The sequence below is a fragment of the Danio rerio genome, chromosome 13 (assembly GCF_052040795.2).
Source record: "Danio rerio strain M-AB ecotype USA chromosome 13, GRCz13ab, whole genome shotgun sequence".
Taxonomy (NCBI): Eukaryota; Metazoa; Chordata; class Actinopteri; order Cypriniformes; family Danionidae; genus Danio; species Danio rerio.
In genome coordinates, this window is record NC_141033.1 from 154084 (window position 1) to 172500 (window position 18417).

Below are 18417 nucleotides of genomic sequence, written 5' to 3' on the forward strand. Positions count from 1 at the left end.
ATGAGAAACAGTTGCGTGCGGCTTTGATCTCCCGCGTCACGTGGTTCACGGATGTCCAATCAGACAACAGCTTCACTGCACAACTCATTGATCATCATCGCATGTTTACTTCAGTAGCAGAGTTCAGTATTTATTTATCAGATTATTTGGTCTAATATTTGTGCCACAATTATGATCTAATAATGACATGTTTAACATTACAATTAACGTTAATATTAATGACATTTGTCTAATGCAGATGGGGAAATGTTTAATTGCAATTCAAAGACAAATCGGAGAAACTTCTGAACGAAAAAACAACAATACTGCCATCATGTTTAACCCCTGTACGGCAAATATATGCGCTTACTGCTCATTTTCAGTTTTTAATTTTGAATGAATATTCAGTCTGATTAGATTTTTAACTCATCTTTAAGATGTTAATAATGCACATATACTTTAGGAAATGACACTCGGTTAAATACACACAGTGCACGCGAGAAAATACTGAATTACATTAAAATGATAAACAAGATTCTGCATTGAACAAAAGATCGAATAGACAATATGCAGGAGACTAAATTAATGATTTATATCCTCTCAAACACGAGAGAAAACAACAGCACATATACGAACATGAGGACAGCCGAGCAGACCAACACAACCGACATTCAACATCAGCACTCCTGTTTCAGATATACAGCGCGTCAGCTGGAATTCAACACAATCTCACGGCAATTCGTAACTTTTTCATTTAGTGGCTAATTCGTATGAATTCGTACGATCTAATTCGTACAACTTAGTACGATTTGCTTATCCCCCAATGACGGTTGGGGTTAGGGGTTGGGTCAGGTGCCACGCCTCCTTTTTAAAATCGTACCATTTCGTACGACTGAACTCGTACGAATTCGTACGAATTAGCCTGGCAAAATGTAAAATACTTACGTTTTCTCGTGAGATCAGGCTAGGGAATTATACGGTTCTCTCTGTGTTCTGAATGATCTTAAGATGTTGAGCTGCAATGTTTTTACATTCCATAGCAAACAGTATATGCGTGTAACAAGTTTTTTTTTTTTTTTTTTTTAAATAAAAAGTCTTAAAATGTAAACAACTTAATTCACGCTTTAAATGATATCTGCATGGCTTTACAGCTGGAATAATGCGTCACCTTAGAAATATAAAGTTCTGTCTGACATTTTTGTCAAAATTGAGTTATTGAAGTATTCTAATTAAATAACAACTTGTTTAAATTATGGGATGTTTTTTTTTACATACAATTAATAAGCAGAAATCAATTATTAAAGACTAGATGCACTCAATATATATATTTATTTCTGCTCGTTCAAACTATTTATTTAAAATGAGCTGAAGCAACACAATTCTTGAGATTTCATTAAGGACAACTTAATATTTTATGTTTAATGCACATACATCTGTTAAGTTAATCTATTAGTGTTGATACAATATGACCGAGTTGTGTGGATCCCTGCATTTTACACTGTAAATTAAAATGGTGTGTAAACCTGAAGTGTGTATCGATCAAGTGTCTCAAACCACAACACAAATCAAACCCGCTGCAGTGTGTGTGTGTGTGCGTGTGTGTGAACAGCGCTGTTTTAGTGCCTCATTTGCATTATTAAATATTTCAATACATTTTAATGATTTACTTTCCTACAAAATGTGACGTCATTGTCAGAATAGCAGGCATATATTAGCATTGCATTACAGGAAGTTATCAGAATAATTAATGTGAATGTGCATTAGTGGTTTGTCTGTAATTAATCCTCTTATCTCATTTTCACCATCATAATCATCTCATTTGAGTTAATAGTTCACCTAAAACATTCACTCTTTACTCTCCCTCGAGTAGTTTTTAACCTTCATACGAAAGAAGATAATTTAAGGAATGCTGAAGACCCTTACTTCCACAGGAAAAACAAATACCAGAGACTGGTTACAGGTTTACAGCATTCTTCAAAATATCTCCTTTAGTGTTCAAAGAAAGAAACTCAGAAAAGTTTGAAACCAGTAAATGATGAGTAAATGATGAGTAAATGATGACAGGGTGTTCAGTTTGGGTGAATCTCCCTGTAGCGCAGAGACATCTGCAGATAGAGTGAGTCTGCCAGAACAACTAAACCCATTTCCACACAAGAAACTCAGAGTAAAACAGCACCAAAACATGATATTAATCACTAATTAAAGATAACCTAAACTCACAAAAGTCACAAATTAAGATCAATCTGCACTAGACACAAAACAGACTGTAAATATTAACTAGATAATTCAAACACAATAAACCAAACACAATATCCCAAACACAATATCCCAAACACAATATCCCAAATCCCAAATGTGTTAAAGTTTCAGAACACTGTTTGAGGATCCGTGACCTTTCTGGATCTGTTGGCCCAGGATGAAGAGAGAGAGAGAGAGTGTGTGTGTGTGTGTGTGTGTGTGTGTGTGTGTGTGTGTGTGTGTTTAACAAAACAGTGTTCTTCAGTCATCTGCGTCCGTGTTTTGATGCTCGGGCTGAAGATCATGCTCCTCAAAGGCTCCTCCTCCTCCCGGTGATCAAACGGGCCGCGGATCCTCCTTAATTACCGGATTGATCAGTCCAGTTCCGGCTCTCCGTCCCCGAGCGCGTCCCTCAGATGATGTCCTGACCTTTATCTCCAAACCAACTCCACAAAAGAGTCGCCGAAGCGCCATGGAGCAGAAAGAGTCTCCGGCGCTGCAGAAGCTGAGCTCCTTCAGCATCACGAGTCTCCTGCTGCCCGGTAAAAGCGGCACACCGGCGGACAGCAGCCCGGTGACCGACCCGCCGTCTGAAGAGCGCAGCTCAGAGAAAGCCAAAGACGCAGAAGACGCCGGGAAACCCGTCAAACTCGACAAACCTCCGTTCAGCTACAACGCGCTGATCATGATGGCGATCCGACAGAGCCCGGAGAAGAGGCTGACGCTTAACGGGATCTACGAGTTCATCATGAAGAACTTTCCGTTTTACCGGGAGCACAAGCAGGGCTGGCAGAACTCCATTCGGCACAATTTGAGTCTAAATAAATGTTTCGTTAAAGTGCCACGGCATTACGACGACCCCGGGAAAGGGAACTACTGGATGCTGGACCCGTCGAGCGACGATGTCTTTATCGGAGGAACCACCGGGAAACTCCGCCGACGCTCGGCGACATCCCGCGGGAAACTGGCGATCAAACGCGGACTCCGGTTTTCTCCTCTGGGGTTGCATGGAATAACGGAAACGGCGAACAATCCTCTATACTGGCAGTTATCTCCTTTATTATCTTTACACCATCATCATCATCATCATCCGCATTATAACGGGACGTCGCACGGATTTCTAAATCAGGCTCACGGTTACGGTTCTTTCGTCCACGGAGTCGAGCACCTGGGCAGCCGGGAAGCCCCGCGGGCCGTTCTCGGGGGATCCAGCGGTGCTCTCGGTCTGTCGAACGGTTACGGGATGAGTTCGTCTCCCGTTGGTTTGTTATCAGTGCCGTCGGGACTCTTACCCGCGCCGGGGCTGCAGAGCGCGCTCGGGGCCCCGCAGAGCCTCCGGACAGCGCTCGGGCCCTTCACACCCACCGGGGCCGCCGCTTTACCAGCTCTGGCCCACCACGACAGACTCTCGCCAGATTCATTGTAAACTCGTGGCGGAAGTTGGTGATGAGGAGAGCCCAGAGCTCAGCTGATGAGCAGCTCCTACAGCTCTGCGCGCAGCGGCCGGTGGAGTGTGTCCAGTACAGGGGTTGTTCACTCAAAAATGAGAATATACTCACTATTTACCCTCCCTCAGCGCGGTCAAAGATTGTGTTGGTTTATTCTTCTGTTGAACACTAAATAAGAGATTTTTAAATTTGAAACCCATCACTGACTTCCATAAACACCCTGCAGGAATACTCTAGAGCTCATTACAGCTTTCAGCTTCTCATCCAGTGTCCAACAGAAGAAGATCTGATCCAGGTCTGAAGCGCGCAGAGGCGGAATACATGATCAAAACTCAACACAGTGTACAGGACACACACACACACACACACACACACACACACACACACACACACACACACACTACACATTTAACGGCATCACAGAATGTTTTAACACAAAGTTGGGTGTTTTTTGGTTTCCATTAAATGTTAAATTACTAACCCAAAACCCGGGTTTTCCGAATTTGACCCAACATTCGGTTATTAGGACAACCCAGGAGCACACATTATTTATGTAGATATATGTTTCTGTATGAGGAGGAATTAATTTATGCTTTATCTGTGTCTGTTATTATCCATGATCAGCAGCAGTCTGGCTGGAAATATTGCGGTAACCGCATGGAAAACAGTCATTTATAGTAAATAATGGTGTTTTTGAACCATGTAGAGAGTAAACTGTATATAGCAGCACTGTTTATATTACATATGTCCAAACTAAGCAGTAGCTGATGTGAATATTGTACACACACTTCATTACAGTGTGTATGTGGTAATATGCCCTATAGTTTATCATAGTATTATTTGTTTATATTATTGATGTATTATTTTACCAATTTTGGTTCAAAAACAATAAACCATTTACTATAAATTGCTCCAGAGTGTTATGTGGTGAACTCCACTATAAATATAAGAGAGAGAGAATGTTTATTAATCTTTATTGGTTTATTTGATTTTCTCAGGTTTCATAAAGAGTGTGCAGACCCTTACAGATGCTGCATTATGGGAAGATTATGGTGTGTGTGTGTGTGTGTGTGTGTGTGTGTGTGTGTGTGTGTGTGTGTATGATGTGTTCAGCAGGTCATTGGTGATGCTATCATGCACAGAAACATCATGGCGGCTCTGATGTTTTATTTTTGTCTTTTCATTAAATGAGGGAACGCCGGATTATTGAGAGACTCGCAGCAGTTCACTCATGCAGGCCCACATTTACACACAATTTACGAAACATTCGGTGCCAAGAACAGCCCACAAAACAAACGGATTAGCATAAAGTCAATCATTCGGGGTGGCGTGTAATAACACTCTTATGAAGGAGTAATAAAGCAGGGAAGGACTGGGCAGACTGAAGCTCTTGTGCTGCTCGGTTCAGCATCTCAGGCTGCTCTGAGGCCGCTAAACAACTGCAGATCCGCACATCACTATGCCACATTCAGCTGTTGTTGTTGTAGTAAAGTTCTGCACTTTTAACAGGAGGAGAAGCTGCATGCTTCACTGAGGGAAAAACCTTTATATTTACAACATTAAACACTTTATAAAGGATCTTTGTTCGGTCAGTGTGAAGCTGAGATGTGTGTTAGGAGCATATTTAATTAAAGTGGAGAAAAGTAGCTGCAGCACAGGATCATTCCAGTGTTTTCTTTATGTTGTGCATTTGGGTTGTGTGTGTGCTGGTTCAACAATAAATTAATCTTGGTTTACAAACATGGTTTACTGCTGAATAAATAAATACATTAAAAGCAGATTTGTTAATTGTAAAAATCCTTTAAAGACAGGCAAGACGCAGTTAGTAATCTCACATCACAGAAACATTCAAATGACTCATTTATTCAGTCTGTTTTATTTACTGAATTAATAACTACATAAACCCTTGATTTGATGGGTATAAAGACCCGTTTTCTTCACAGATCAGTATTAATCTGCTGGTAAATGCTAGTTTCATTTGTCTATTTTGAAATTAATTAAAGCCACAGTGATGCCGAGCTGCCGTGTCTTTAAAAGAGCTGAAGGAGAAAACGTCTCGAAGAAGACTCGATTTATAATGCCGAAAATGCATTTTTAACATGCAGCACAGAATTATTATAACTATCATTAATGCAGTTTTATAGTGTTGTGTGTTTATAAGGCCTCCGAGTCTGTGAAGCACAGATTATCTGCGCACAGGCGAAACGAGAAAAAAACAAAATCACACGGGTTTAGATTATTTGAGTTTTATTTTATTTGTTTAGGGTGTTAACTTTGAAAACAAAAATGTGGAAAGCTACACATGAGAAATATAGATACTAAGATAAGGAGAAACAAACAAATAAATAAAAAAAGCATTATTCGTAGCTAATACACTGAAAACAGATATTCAAAGATGATTCCTTGGATTTAGTAAATCATTTTAAGTTGAGTTTTTGGAAACAATTTATTTGGGCTGAATTTAAACAAACAAATTAAGTTAAACATTACTCAATGTAATTTATTTGTTCAAATTCGACATATAAATTGTTTGTGACAATTTGTTTTTCTGTGTCGCTAAATACACAAATACAAATTAAATGGGAAGGTTTCCTAAATAAGTCAATGGGGAAAAGACAGTTATTATTTTATAGAGGTTTATTAAACACAGTGCTGTTTGATCAGTTAAATGGCATTGTTTAAGGTTTATTTAAAGTCGGATAAAGTCAGGCCTCGCATAAAGGACATAACAACTGAAATTCTGCTGTTAAACCAATAATCCCGTATTCACCAGGACTCCACAAACACGCCAGAAACTATTAAAAACACCTTTATCAAAAGTAAAAGCTGAAATCATGCATATCTCATCATATGCGCTCTAAATAATGTTGGCTTATTTCTGGGTGTAATAGGGACTAACCCAACTGCTGGGTTATTTTTAAAAATTAAACAAATAGGACCAAATTTAACCTGATGTTTGGGTTAGTCCATATTTTACTCAGTGTGGGGTTAAATAACCCAGCATTTCCGTGTGCGCCGCTCAGGCCGCGTTTACATCTACAGCAGATATGACGTCCAATTTAATAAAGTAATAATTATTAGTATTGATTACAACAGCAGTAGGATAAAGTTAGGCCATATAGTAACCACCGTAATCATTTACACTGCAAGCGCACATCGAATAATCAGACGATCAGCCTGAAATAAACATTATTTTACCGCAGTGTAGCAGTTTTGCAGCATTTTCACAAACACCATGAAATTAACATAATTAATTTAATCCTTAAAATATAATTATAAAGCCTCATGCACACATCTGACTCAGTGTTTACTATTAGCCTGTTTTTTTACACGGTTTAACGAGCTTCTGCACAGATTCCGCACACTGTAAAATAATTTAATTGAATATAAATCATCTGTACTCATTGCTTTAGTAAACCTGTCCACAGACCTGCTGCACCAGTGCTGTGAGTGTTGACGGTGCCGTTTGCGTTATTGGATCCATTTACACTTCAGCAACACGCATTAAGCTATAATCAAAAATAAAATGATTCACCTGCAGAAAACACTTTCGATCCTTCAGACTATTTTAATGTCTGGGCCAGAAAACGACACTTCACATTCCTGTGTTTGCATCAAATGAACTTTACTCATAGGATTTGATAGAAATAAGAATAATCGCAGATGTCTTTTAATTCGTTCGTGTAAAAATAAACAGGTAAAGGAGCAGGCCTGTAAACACCGACATTCAGCAGAACATTCATGTCAAGATAAACACTTATTCTAATGTATAATTAAATATACATCATCACTATAATTGGGTATATATGCTCAGACTAAAACATTGGGTTAAATGAGAAAATAATTAATTAACCCAGTGTTTTGGTTTGTCAATTTTACCCCAGATTGGGTTGAAATAATACAGTATTTCATTATTTTAAGAGTAATAATACTGTAATTCTGAAAATATGAAAATCCTTTGATTATTAAATATATTAAAATAGTGACAAAGTATTAATATATTTCATATCACAATAAATGATTATTTTGGCCAAACGGTGATCCTTAAACTTACATGTTAGTGTCTGTTTAGTTTCTGAAAAATAAATAAAATTAAAATGTAACACTAAATAATATTAATGATATAATAATAATAATAATAATAGTCATACAATAATTATATAATATTTACTATCATTAACAATCATACAGAATTTAATAATCATAGGTCGTAATTTTCTAATTCCTCATTAACATCCAGAGTTGTGCTTGTTAACAGGTATGCACCGTGTGTAAACAGTAAAGGGCTGTATTTTCTTCACTAACCTTAATGAATAAACACTGAATTAAACTCATGGATTTTAACTAAAGGAACTTTATTAGGACCCAAATTAAATTAATCGAATCACACTGTAATGCACAACACAGGAATGCAAAACTGTTTTCACTAAGCGATTTAAAACTTTGCATATGTTATAATTATAATGTGAATCTCCAGTGTGTTTGTCCGAGCTGCGCATGCGCACAAGAGTCTGCAGCATTCCGTGACAACACTAATAACCCGCATGGATCACTGGCACTACAAGTCACTTCTAATTACGGTTATCTTGTCCTGGCTGTAAGTTCATGGCCATCACACACACAAACGCGCACACACACACAGACACACACAAACACACTCACATGCGCGCACACACACACTCACTCTCTCACACACACACACACACACACACCTCTCCAAATATATAATATATATATAATAAATAAATAAAGCAATATTTCGCGGCTCATTTCTGCAGACTCATTACAGGCTAGATGAGTGTGTGTGAAGATGATGTCCATGATCATTATATGACGAGGTTTGGCCTCATTTGTGCTTTCAAAAACTACTTTTAATGTCAAACTTTGACAAAATCTTGCTGAATGTCTAGAATTAATGCTGCACATCAGAGAAATACAGGTGAAGTCAGAATTATTTATTATTTTCCCCTTTCAATGTTTTTTACTTTTTCTTTTTTTAATTATTCCTCAGATGCTGTTTCTCAGATTCAGCAGTTGTTCTCAGTGTTTCCTCTAATATCTGTTCTTCTGGAGAAAGTCTTATTTGGTTTATTTGTGCTAGAATAAAAGCAGTTTTTAATAGTTTTAAAGGCATTTTAAGCTCAATATTATTCTCCCCTTCAGCAATATTAGTGTTGGATTGTCTCCAGAATAAACAATGACTTGCCTAATTACCCTAACTTTACCCTAATTACCCTAGTGAAGCCTTTACATGTCACTGTAAGCTGAACACTAGTGTCTTGAAGAATATCTAGTCTAATATTATGTGCTGTCATCATGATGAAGAGGAATCAGTGATTAGAGATGAGTTATTAACACTGTTATGATCAGAGATGTGTTGAGGAAATCTGCTCTGTTAAACAGAAACTGGGGAAGAATAAACAGGGGGCAAATAATTCAGGGCCGCTAATAATTCTGATTTTAACAGTATATACTGATATTAATGTTTCTACAATTTTTACAGATTCATTTATTTTTTACTTTCATGAACCCGAGTCACTGTCAGGTTAAATAACACAAACCCACAAACCACAAATAATATCCTTCCAGTATAATATCCACAAACACTACATGAAGAACATGCTGACACAACACAACATACACAAGCATACAGTATGTGACCTGTGATAACAACAACAACAACAACTTCCACAAATGAACCCTGACAGAACAGCAGCGTTTATAAGACTGTTCTCAACTGCAGTTGTAAAGCCGAGGGGTTTCATGTGACAAGCAACAGCAACAACAACAACAACAACAACAACAACAACAACAACTGCTGCAACTACAAAAATAACAGCTGCAGCAGCAGCAAATACAACATCAAATGCAGCAGCAACAACAGCAACAACTACAAAAATAACAGCTGCAGCAACAACAACAACAACATCAAATGCAGCAGCAGCACAACAACAACAACAACAACATCAAAAGCAGCAGCAGCACAACAACAACAACAACAACAACAAATGCAGCAGCAACAACAGCAGCAACAACTACAAAAATAACAGCTGCAGCAGCAACAACAACAACAACAACAACAACAACAACATCAAATGCAGCAGCAGCACAACAACAACAACAACAACATCAAATGCAGCAGCAGCACAACAACAACAACAACAACAACAACAACATCAAATGCAGCAGCAGCACAACAACAACAACAACAACAACAACAACAACATCAAAAGCAGCAGCAGCACAACAACAACAACAACAACAACAACAACAACAACAAATGCAGCAGCAACAACAGCAGCAACAACTACAAAAATAACAGCTGCAGCAGCAACAACAACAACAACAACAACAACATCAAATGCAGCAGCAGCACAACAACAACAACAAATGCAGCAGCAACAACAATGAAAGCAGCAAACACATCAACAGCAGCAGCACAAAAAAATACAGCAGCAAAAACAACAACAACAACAACAACAACAACAACAACAAGAAAAAACAACAACAGCAGCAGCACAACAAAATACAGCAGCAAAAACAACAAAAGCAAAACAACAACAACAACAACAACAACAACAACAACAAGAAAAAACAACAACAGCAGCAGCACAACAAAATACAGCAGCAAAAACAACAAACAACAACAAAAGCAATACAACAACAGCAGCGCAACAAAATACAGCAGCAGCAAAAACAACAAGCAGCAGCAGCAGCAACAACAACAAAAGCAAAAAACCACAGCATCAGCAGGGGTCTGTTCTTCGTAGCTCGCTTAAATGATCTACAATGATTTGGCAGATCCTGGATCTGTTCATCTTTATAACTGATCTCTCGCTAATTTGGTTCTTCAAACAAGTTGGCAAATCAGATTAAATGTCTGAATGAACTGATCTGAGATCTGTGTGTGTTGTGAAGGACAGATCTATTGATCCTCGAAATCATGATCAGCGATGCAGCGACTGGCTGACGGCACAGCAGCATGATGACATCATCCGATTAATATTCAATTATCCATGTGAGCTAATTTACATAAAATTTGCAGTAAACGGTTTATGACACGCAATAACTCCACGTGTTGTGAGCTGCAGGCTTTACACCCTGGGTCACCAATCCTGGTCCTGGAGGGCCGGTGTCTCTGCAGGGTTTAGCTCCAACTTGCCTCAACACACCTGCTTAGATGTTTCAAGTACACCTAGTAAGAGCTTGATTAGCTTGTTCAGGTGTGTTTGATTAGGGTTGGAGCTAAAATCTGCAGGACACCGGCCCTCCAGGAACAAGTTTAGTGACCCCTGCTCTACACTGTCATGTGTCGAGAGTATTCATTCATATCAGCGGTCAGAACACGTGCATGACTGCATAAATGATTATCCTTTTTTAAATGAGTTGAATATTGTGCATGTGCGCGTTTGCATCTAAAAAGTTCATATCAATAAGTTATCTTTAAACCAGCAGGTGGCAGTCTTTTACTTGTATTTCATAGTGCAGATTGCATAATTTTATTTTTTAATAATATATATATATATATATATATATATATATATATATATATATATATATATATATATATATATATATATATATCCGCATTCGGTGCATACTTTCAGTATTATCTTTGCTTGAACTGACTCAATCTAATCCTGTTAATATATACATATATATATATATATATATATGAAATGAACCTGCTCCTAAGCAGGTTTGGGCTATCAGGACTGTTGCTACGACAACAAGACTCAGAGGAGTTTAGAAGAACAAAACGATCCTGGATCATGTCAAATCGTCAATATCCAAATCCAGCTAACCGAGTAATCCACCTACGAAGAACGAAGAACAGGCCCCAGGACAACAGCAGCTCCACAGCCAAAACCACAGCGGCACATGAGAAATGAATCAAACTGACTCTCTCTCTCTCTCTCTCTCTCTCAGTAGAACATCTCGACAAGAACACTAGTTAGTAAAGGAGTAATCTTCTCCTACCTGTAGTGAACCGCAGCGTCTCTCTCCCTCCACTAAAGAACACAGCAGTGACCCTCCTCTGCTCCACGTGTGCGGGCTTTACACCTCTGATCTCCGGTTCTACAAGCAGTAACACACCGACATGTGTAGAAAATAAAGACTAACAGCAGCAGAAGCACATCTGATCATCACACACACACACACCTGTGCCTGCTGCTTCACTGACCAATCAGATTCATTGCTGCTTGTTTGAGCTCAGCCAATAATTTAATTCTTCCCGCTAGTGTCAAATAAAACTGATTAGACTGATCTCTCCGTGTGTGTGTGTGTGTGTGTGTGTGTGTTTATTTAGGAGTGCTCACACTGTGATAACACTGCTGTAGCTCAGAGTGTGTGTCTTGTGTCTCCTCTATTGATTATTCTGCTTGTTTTTTTGAGAAACTCGCTTTATTTTGACACATTTACACTGTATTTTCTGCTGCTTGATTTAAGAGTTTCCCGATATTTGGATCGGAAAGAAGACAGAACTGAGAGTTAGATGAGCAGCTCGGTGTGTGTCAGTGCTCGGTCTCCTCTTCAGGGGTAATGGACACTAATGGCCGGCTGCTGAGCTGCTCCTGCTGTGTCTGATGAGTCGTGAAATAATCTGCGTAACGACAGCGCCGTGCGGACGCTTCAGCACTGGTGAAGAGGTTAAACAAACAGACATGCTCTCTGACAATAATCTGATTCACACAATCAGCATTCACTCCGAGTCTGGGTCAGACACAATACAATCACAACACACTGTGCTTTAACCCATGGACAGCTTCAGACATCAAGACTACTCTCTCACCTCCAGTGACTGCCAATATTCCGCGCTTCAGAATCAGCGCAGGTTTCAGACTGCAGTCAAATAAAGTTCACAAAGGGGAACAAAACTAATCTGCCTTAATGTTTATGAAAATAATAAAGCAAAGCATGTGTTTTTTAATATATTACATAAAATGTGCATTTCACAAAACATGTTTACATTCAAATGGGCAAGAAATCAGAGCTAAAAATCTAATTATATTGCAGAAGTGAAGCTGATCTCTGCACAAATGAGTGTTCAGTAGTGTTTAGTTTGGCTGCAGTACCAAACATGGCCACATTCAGTTTACATTCGTGATCATACAACAGCGCCCCCTGTGTTTAAGCTGTATTGTGACAATATTAGTGAAGCAGACATATTATTCTACAGTAGTGTGTGCAGTCTGGAGGTGTCCGTTTTGAGTTTGGCCTCTAAAACATCTAAAAAAACAACAGCAATAAAATTGTTTACATGTGGATTGCTGTAGCAAAGTAATGCTTTACGATGGGTTTTTCTGTTGCATTTTATTAAATAGCTGTTGCTCAGTAATGTATATCACCAATCTGTCACCAGATATAGGAACTACACATTTCAGGCTTTCATATGATAGTGTGTCATGACTGCTTTGTGTTTAGACTACATTATTATTATTTTAAAATATAACCATACACTGAAAAAAATTATTCAAAGATGATTCCTTGAATTTACTAAAATATTTAAAGTGAAGTGGTTGTAAACAATTTGTTTGGGCTGGATTTAAACAAACAAATTAAGTTGAACATTACTAAATTTAATTTGTTTGCTTGAATTCAACACAAATAAATTGTTTGCAACAATTTTGCAGACATTTTTTTCCAGTGTAAACTCTCTTCCTATGAAACAGTAAACAGTGCCAAAACCTGTATTTGATCTGCATATTGATATTCAAAGTCTTGCATTCAGGACTATGTCTTATATTTACAGCAGGAAGGTCTCTGGTTTGAGTCTCGGCTGGGTCAGTTGGTGTTTCTGTGTGGAGTTTGCATGTTCTCCTCGTGTTGGCGTGGGTTTCCTCCGGGTGCTCCGGTTTCCCCCACAGTCCAAACACATGCGCTATAGGGGAACTGATCAACTACACTGGCCGTAGCGTATGAGTGTGTGTGTGTGAATGAGTGTGTATGGGTGTTTCCCAGTATTAGGTTGCAGCTGAAAGGGTGTAAAACATGCTGGAATAGTTGGCGGTTCATTCCGCTGTGGTGAGCCCTGATGAATAAGGCACTAAGCTGAAGGATGATGGATGTCTGTACCGTTGTCGTGGTGGACATATGCAGTGTGCAGGTGAAGAGCTCAGAGATGATCTGCAGGAGCTTCAGTAACTGCACATATCTGATTTGGCTTCAGACCATCAGATCCTCTGCAGGAGACGTGAGGGTTTCCTCGCTGTGATGGTCCGCTGATGGAGGATAATCATCATCAGTCCTGTAAGCTTTTCCATCTGTCCTCTAACTCCGACACATTTCCATACGCTGAAGCCTGCGCTGTGCAGAACAGAGCTCATCTACAGAGATTCAGCTTTCAGGATCATCACAAACATGACACACAAATACAGAAACAAGACACCGTCTCTCCTTTCACCAGGGAGATTTCATTTCTTTTACAAAATACAGCAAATAAAACAGTGATTGTGAACATGTCTAACTAAAGGAAGAGCTCAGCTAAAACTCTCACTTCAAAATAATCTGGCAACAGGCTGAGCTCAATCATCCCGTGTTTTCTTTGGAATATTATTATTATTCTGCTTGTTTTAATGGGAAACTCCTCATTTCTCTAAACAATATTGTGCTGGTCTATTAAATGCTTCTTGATTTCAGAGTTTGACGATATCTGCTCTATAACAGGACACACACTCTCAGCAAGAGCAGTGTTTTGCAGTTATTCCCCATATGTGTGTGTGTGTGTGTGTTTCTGAGGATTATTAGAGAGGCTGGGTGAGTAAAATTATGCGCAGGGCGGAAACACTCAGCCAATCAGAAAGAGCTGTGGTGATTTCTCATTGGCTGTCTGTATGACCAATCAGACGGCTGATCTGTAGAGAAGCAGGTCACTGAAGGTTTCCATCATCAGGTCATTCAGACACGCAATGAGGGAATCCAGAGGAACAGCAATGCGCACACACACACACACACACACACAGAGCAGTAGTGATGTATGTGCTGTCCAGACTGTCTATTCCTTCCCCTCCCCCCGACCCTCACAGGAGACCGTCTGCAGTTTACTCCTAAACACACTCTCGGGTTAACACACACTCTCAGTGACACACTCTCTGGTTAACACACACTCTGGGTTACTGACTGACACTGCAGCTGTGGCGACTCCAGCGGTTTTGAATTGTGCAGCTGTGTCTGATCACAGAGAGCTGAACAGAGCTTTAATCACAGTTTCAGCGCTGATCCTCTTCTGTGGACATGATTATACGCGTTACTATGGTGACATGTTACACACACACACACACCTGTAAATCAATATCAGTGGGCGGGGAAACCGCAGTCCTACATCAGTTGTGTTTCTGTCACTCCAGCATGACAGTGGACACACTACCCTACACACACTGCTGTCCACACACAGCTCACAGGAGCCTGCAGCCGGACTCGTGAATCCTCCACACACACACACATAACTCTGCACACACACACTCAATGAGCTAATGGTGTGAAAGCAAAACTCTGTCATCAAGAGCAAATCTGAAGCCTGAGTCCTGTGAAGCAGAAGAGGAGACACACACACACACACACACACACACACTCCTGCATCTGCAGACCTCCTGCTCCACTAACTGTCAGAGGAACTGATCTGACCTCCCCTGACCTCTGAGTGAAAGTGTCCAGCGCTTTCAGGATCAAACCTGTCCCACACACACACACACACACACACACACACACACACACACACACACACACACACACACACACACACACACACACACACACACACACACACACACACACACACACACACACACACACACACACACACACACACACACACACGTGTTGTGAAAGGTCAGCTGTCTGCATTACTGTTCGGCTGCTTCAGGACTCAAACCTCGTGGTTTTACACACTAATAGAGGTGTGTGTGTGTGTGTGTGTGTGTGTGTGTGTGTGAGCTCATGTCTGCTGTGAGGTTCAACTCTCTCTTCAACACAGCGTTACTCTAAACCGAGCCGCACGCTCTACACACGCCAGTATTTCTGCACACTTTCGTCAACAGAACAAACCCCGGCCTGCTGACCCGCGCTGGATGATCAGAGTAGACGAGCTCTAATAATGACAGAATCATAACTTTGATTCAAGGTTTACTAATTAATTAGAGCCACTCATCAGGTAGAAGCTCAGATCACTCTAGTGCAGGGAGTCCAAACTCAGTCCTGGAGGGCCGGTGAAGCTCAGTGCTGGGGATTTATCTGATGGACACACACACACACACACACACACACACACACACACACACACACACACACACACACACACACACACACACACACACACACACACACACACACACACACACACACACACACACACACACACACACACTCCAGCGCTTGTTTTTGTAAATAAGCACAGAGAGTCTGGACCTGAGTTCAGCATGTGGTCTGACAGATGGGCTTCAGTGTAGAGTCTCCATCAGGACACACAGCGCCCCCTGCTGCCTCTATAACACCACTGCACAACACAGCCTAGTGCACTGATGCGCGCGCACACACACACACACACACACACACACACGCACGCACGCACGCACACTATAGATGTGGATATGGTGGGAATCGAGAGTGAGTTTGTGTTTGCAGGATTTGATGCATTCTAGGAACACATCTGTCAGCTCACGCATTACCTGAGAGATGAACACAGGGGACTAGCCGTGGGGTTTCCAGTCTTTGGTGTCACTGTCCTTGCATCAGCGTTTCTAGCCTTGGTGTACTAGTCTTGATGTTTCTGGCCTTGGTGTTACTGACTTTGGTGCTTCTAGCCTTGGTGTGACTAGCTTTGGTGTTACTGTCCTTGGTGTCACCAGTTTTGGTGTTACTGGCTTTGGTGTAACTGGCCTTGGTGTTTCTAGCTATGGTGTTTCTAGCCCTGGTGTCACTGTCCTTGGTGCTTCTATCCTTGGTGTTACTAGCATTGGCGTTTCTACCCTTGGCCTTACTGTCCTTGGTGTCACTATCCTTGGTGTCACTGGCTTTAGTGTTACTGTCCTTGGTGCTTCTAGGCTTGGTGTCACCAGTTTTGGTGTAACTGGCCTTGGTGTTTATAGCCCTGGTGCTTCTATCCTTGGTGTTACTAGCACTGGCTTTTCTAGCCTTGGCCTTACTGTCCTTGGTGTCACTGGCTTTAGTGTTACTGTCCTTGGTGCTTCTAGGCTTGGGGTTACTGGTCTTGGTGTCACTAGCCTTGCAGTTATAGCTTTCGTGTACTAGATTTGGTGTTGCTAACATTAGTGTTACCTTCTGGTGTCACTGTCCTTGGTGCTTCTATCCTTGGTGTTACTAGCATTGGCGTTTCTACCCTTGGCCTTACTGTCCTTGGTGTCACTATCCTTGGTGTCACTGGCTTTAGTGTCACTAGCCTTGCAGTTATAGCTTTCGTGTACTAGATTTGGTGTTGCTAGCATTAGTGTTACCTTCTGTGTGTCACTAGCATTGGTGGGTCTTCATATAGACTCCTGCTCCAATTGTATTTGGCTTCTCAACTGATATAAATCGTCATATATCGGATTGGATTATTACCCAGTCGCACCCCTCAGCTCCACTGCTGCAGCAGGTCTGTCTGTGTCCAGCTGAAATGAGAAATGCTCTTCACAGATGTCTGATAGCGGTTTAATACAAATAAAGAACACAGGTAAAACATCCAGCGAGAGTAAACGGCTGCTCTTGGTCCCATTACTGAATAAATACTGTTTCTGCAGAGGTGGCGGGTCAGGGTCTGGGCGGGCCGGTGTATGTCCCACTGGTGTACGTGTGTGGTGCTGCACTCAGAGTCCTGTAGGCCTGCAGCGTCGGCCCCCGCGGCCCCAAACCAAGCCGCACCCCAGGGCCCTGGAGTCCGCCGTACAGGGGCCGGTGTGGATGTGCCGTCTGGAAGACCACCGGCTGCACGTGTCTGCCCGGCGTGTGGAAGGAGAACTCGGGTGGCGGGCTGCTGGGTTTGGCGGGTGTGGATGTGGCGGGGGTCGGCTCGGAGCCCTGTGCTCGGGACGGGGCTGCCGGAAACACAGCCGCGGCAGTCACATACTCTGACAGGCTGAGCGGTGCGCTGGGCAGAACACCGGAGCTCAGCGACGCTCGAGACCACTCGTCCTTGAAGACGTGCACGGTCAGCGCAGACACCAGAGCGCTCAGACGGTTCCACACATGGGCCAACACCATCTGCTCATCTGCATCTCTCCGGATACGCACATGCACCGAGCCCGCCTGCACACACACACACAGCTTTGTTTCACCATCTTAGTGAGGACATTATATAGACTTCCACTGTTTTTCTCTCAGGTTAATGATAATGGTTGTGGCCTAACCCTAGCCCTAACCTAAACCTAACCCAACCCTCACAGAAAGAAACGCACATTTCAAGATCAGTCAATATCAAAATTCATCATTTAAATCCTCCACATCTACACACCAGAGAGCCGAAGCCGATGGTCCAGAAGTGTTCATTCCTGACCTCCAGAACACCGTCCAGCGTGGACACCTGAGGAGTTAGAAATGAGTATACACTCGAGTTCTGCACTTTTAAAGGACATTTCAGTTCAGTTTCAGGTTGTGTTATTAATGTTTTTGTTAGGTAGTTTTTATTTCTGCTTAGCTTAAATACGTTTAGTAAGAATTTTATCAGTTTCCCAGTACTGGGTTGCAGCTGGCAGGGCATCTGCTGTATAAAACATATGCTGGATAAGTTGGCGGTTCATTCCGCTGTGGCGACCCCTGA

General features: G+C 41.3%; 4 protein-coding genes across 15 annotated transcripts in view; 2 read left to right on the forward strand and 2 right to left on the reverse strand.

The window, feature by feature from the left end:
* The window catches only part of LOC108192002 (inactive phospholipase D5), a 32085-nt gene extending 14311 nt beyond the window's left edge, over positions 1-17774 (reverse strand). For 2 of the 11 annotated variants that reach the window (XM_087278676.1, XM_087278666.1), the window contains exons 1-2: positions 12460-12740; positions 11646-11744 (exon numbers count right to left, since the gene is read on the reverse strand). The gene's annotated coding sequence lies outside the window, so the exon portion shown is untranslated. Of the gene's footprint in view, positions 1-11645; positions 12741-13742; positions 13969-16330; positions 16522-16657; positions 16882-17058 lie in introns of those variants that run through there. The other 9 variants (XM_087278681.1, XM_087278667.1, XM_087278677.1 and 6 more) reach the window with 8 other exon arrangements.
* nrxn1b (neurexin 1b) overlaps positions 1-18417 on the forward strand; it is a gene marked incomplete at its 5' end in the record, with an annotated part of 604334 nt that overhangs the window by 34477 nt on the left and 551440 nt on the right.
* foxg1d (forkhead box G1d) lies at positions 2610-5405 on the forward strand. Its single transcript, NM_001122624.1, is given in 2 exon segments — positions 2610-4024; positions 4058-5405. A coding segment is annotated over 1 exon segment (954 nt). The 5' UTR covers positions 2610-2689; the 3' UTR covers positions 3644-4024; positions 4058-5405.
* The window catches only part of slc30a6 (solute carrier family 30 member 6), an 11517-nt gene continuing 10396 nt past the window's right edge, over positions 17297-18417 (reverse strand). For both annotated transcript variants that reach the window (XM_087277754.1, NM_205651.1), the window contains 2 exon segments: positions 18112-18180; positions 17297-17906 (listed from right to left, as the gene is read on the reverse strand). In XM_087277754.1, coding sequence (XP_087133880.1) covers positions 17412-17906; positions 18112-18180 — 564 coding nt within the window. In that variant the 3' untranslated portion in view covers positions 17297-17411.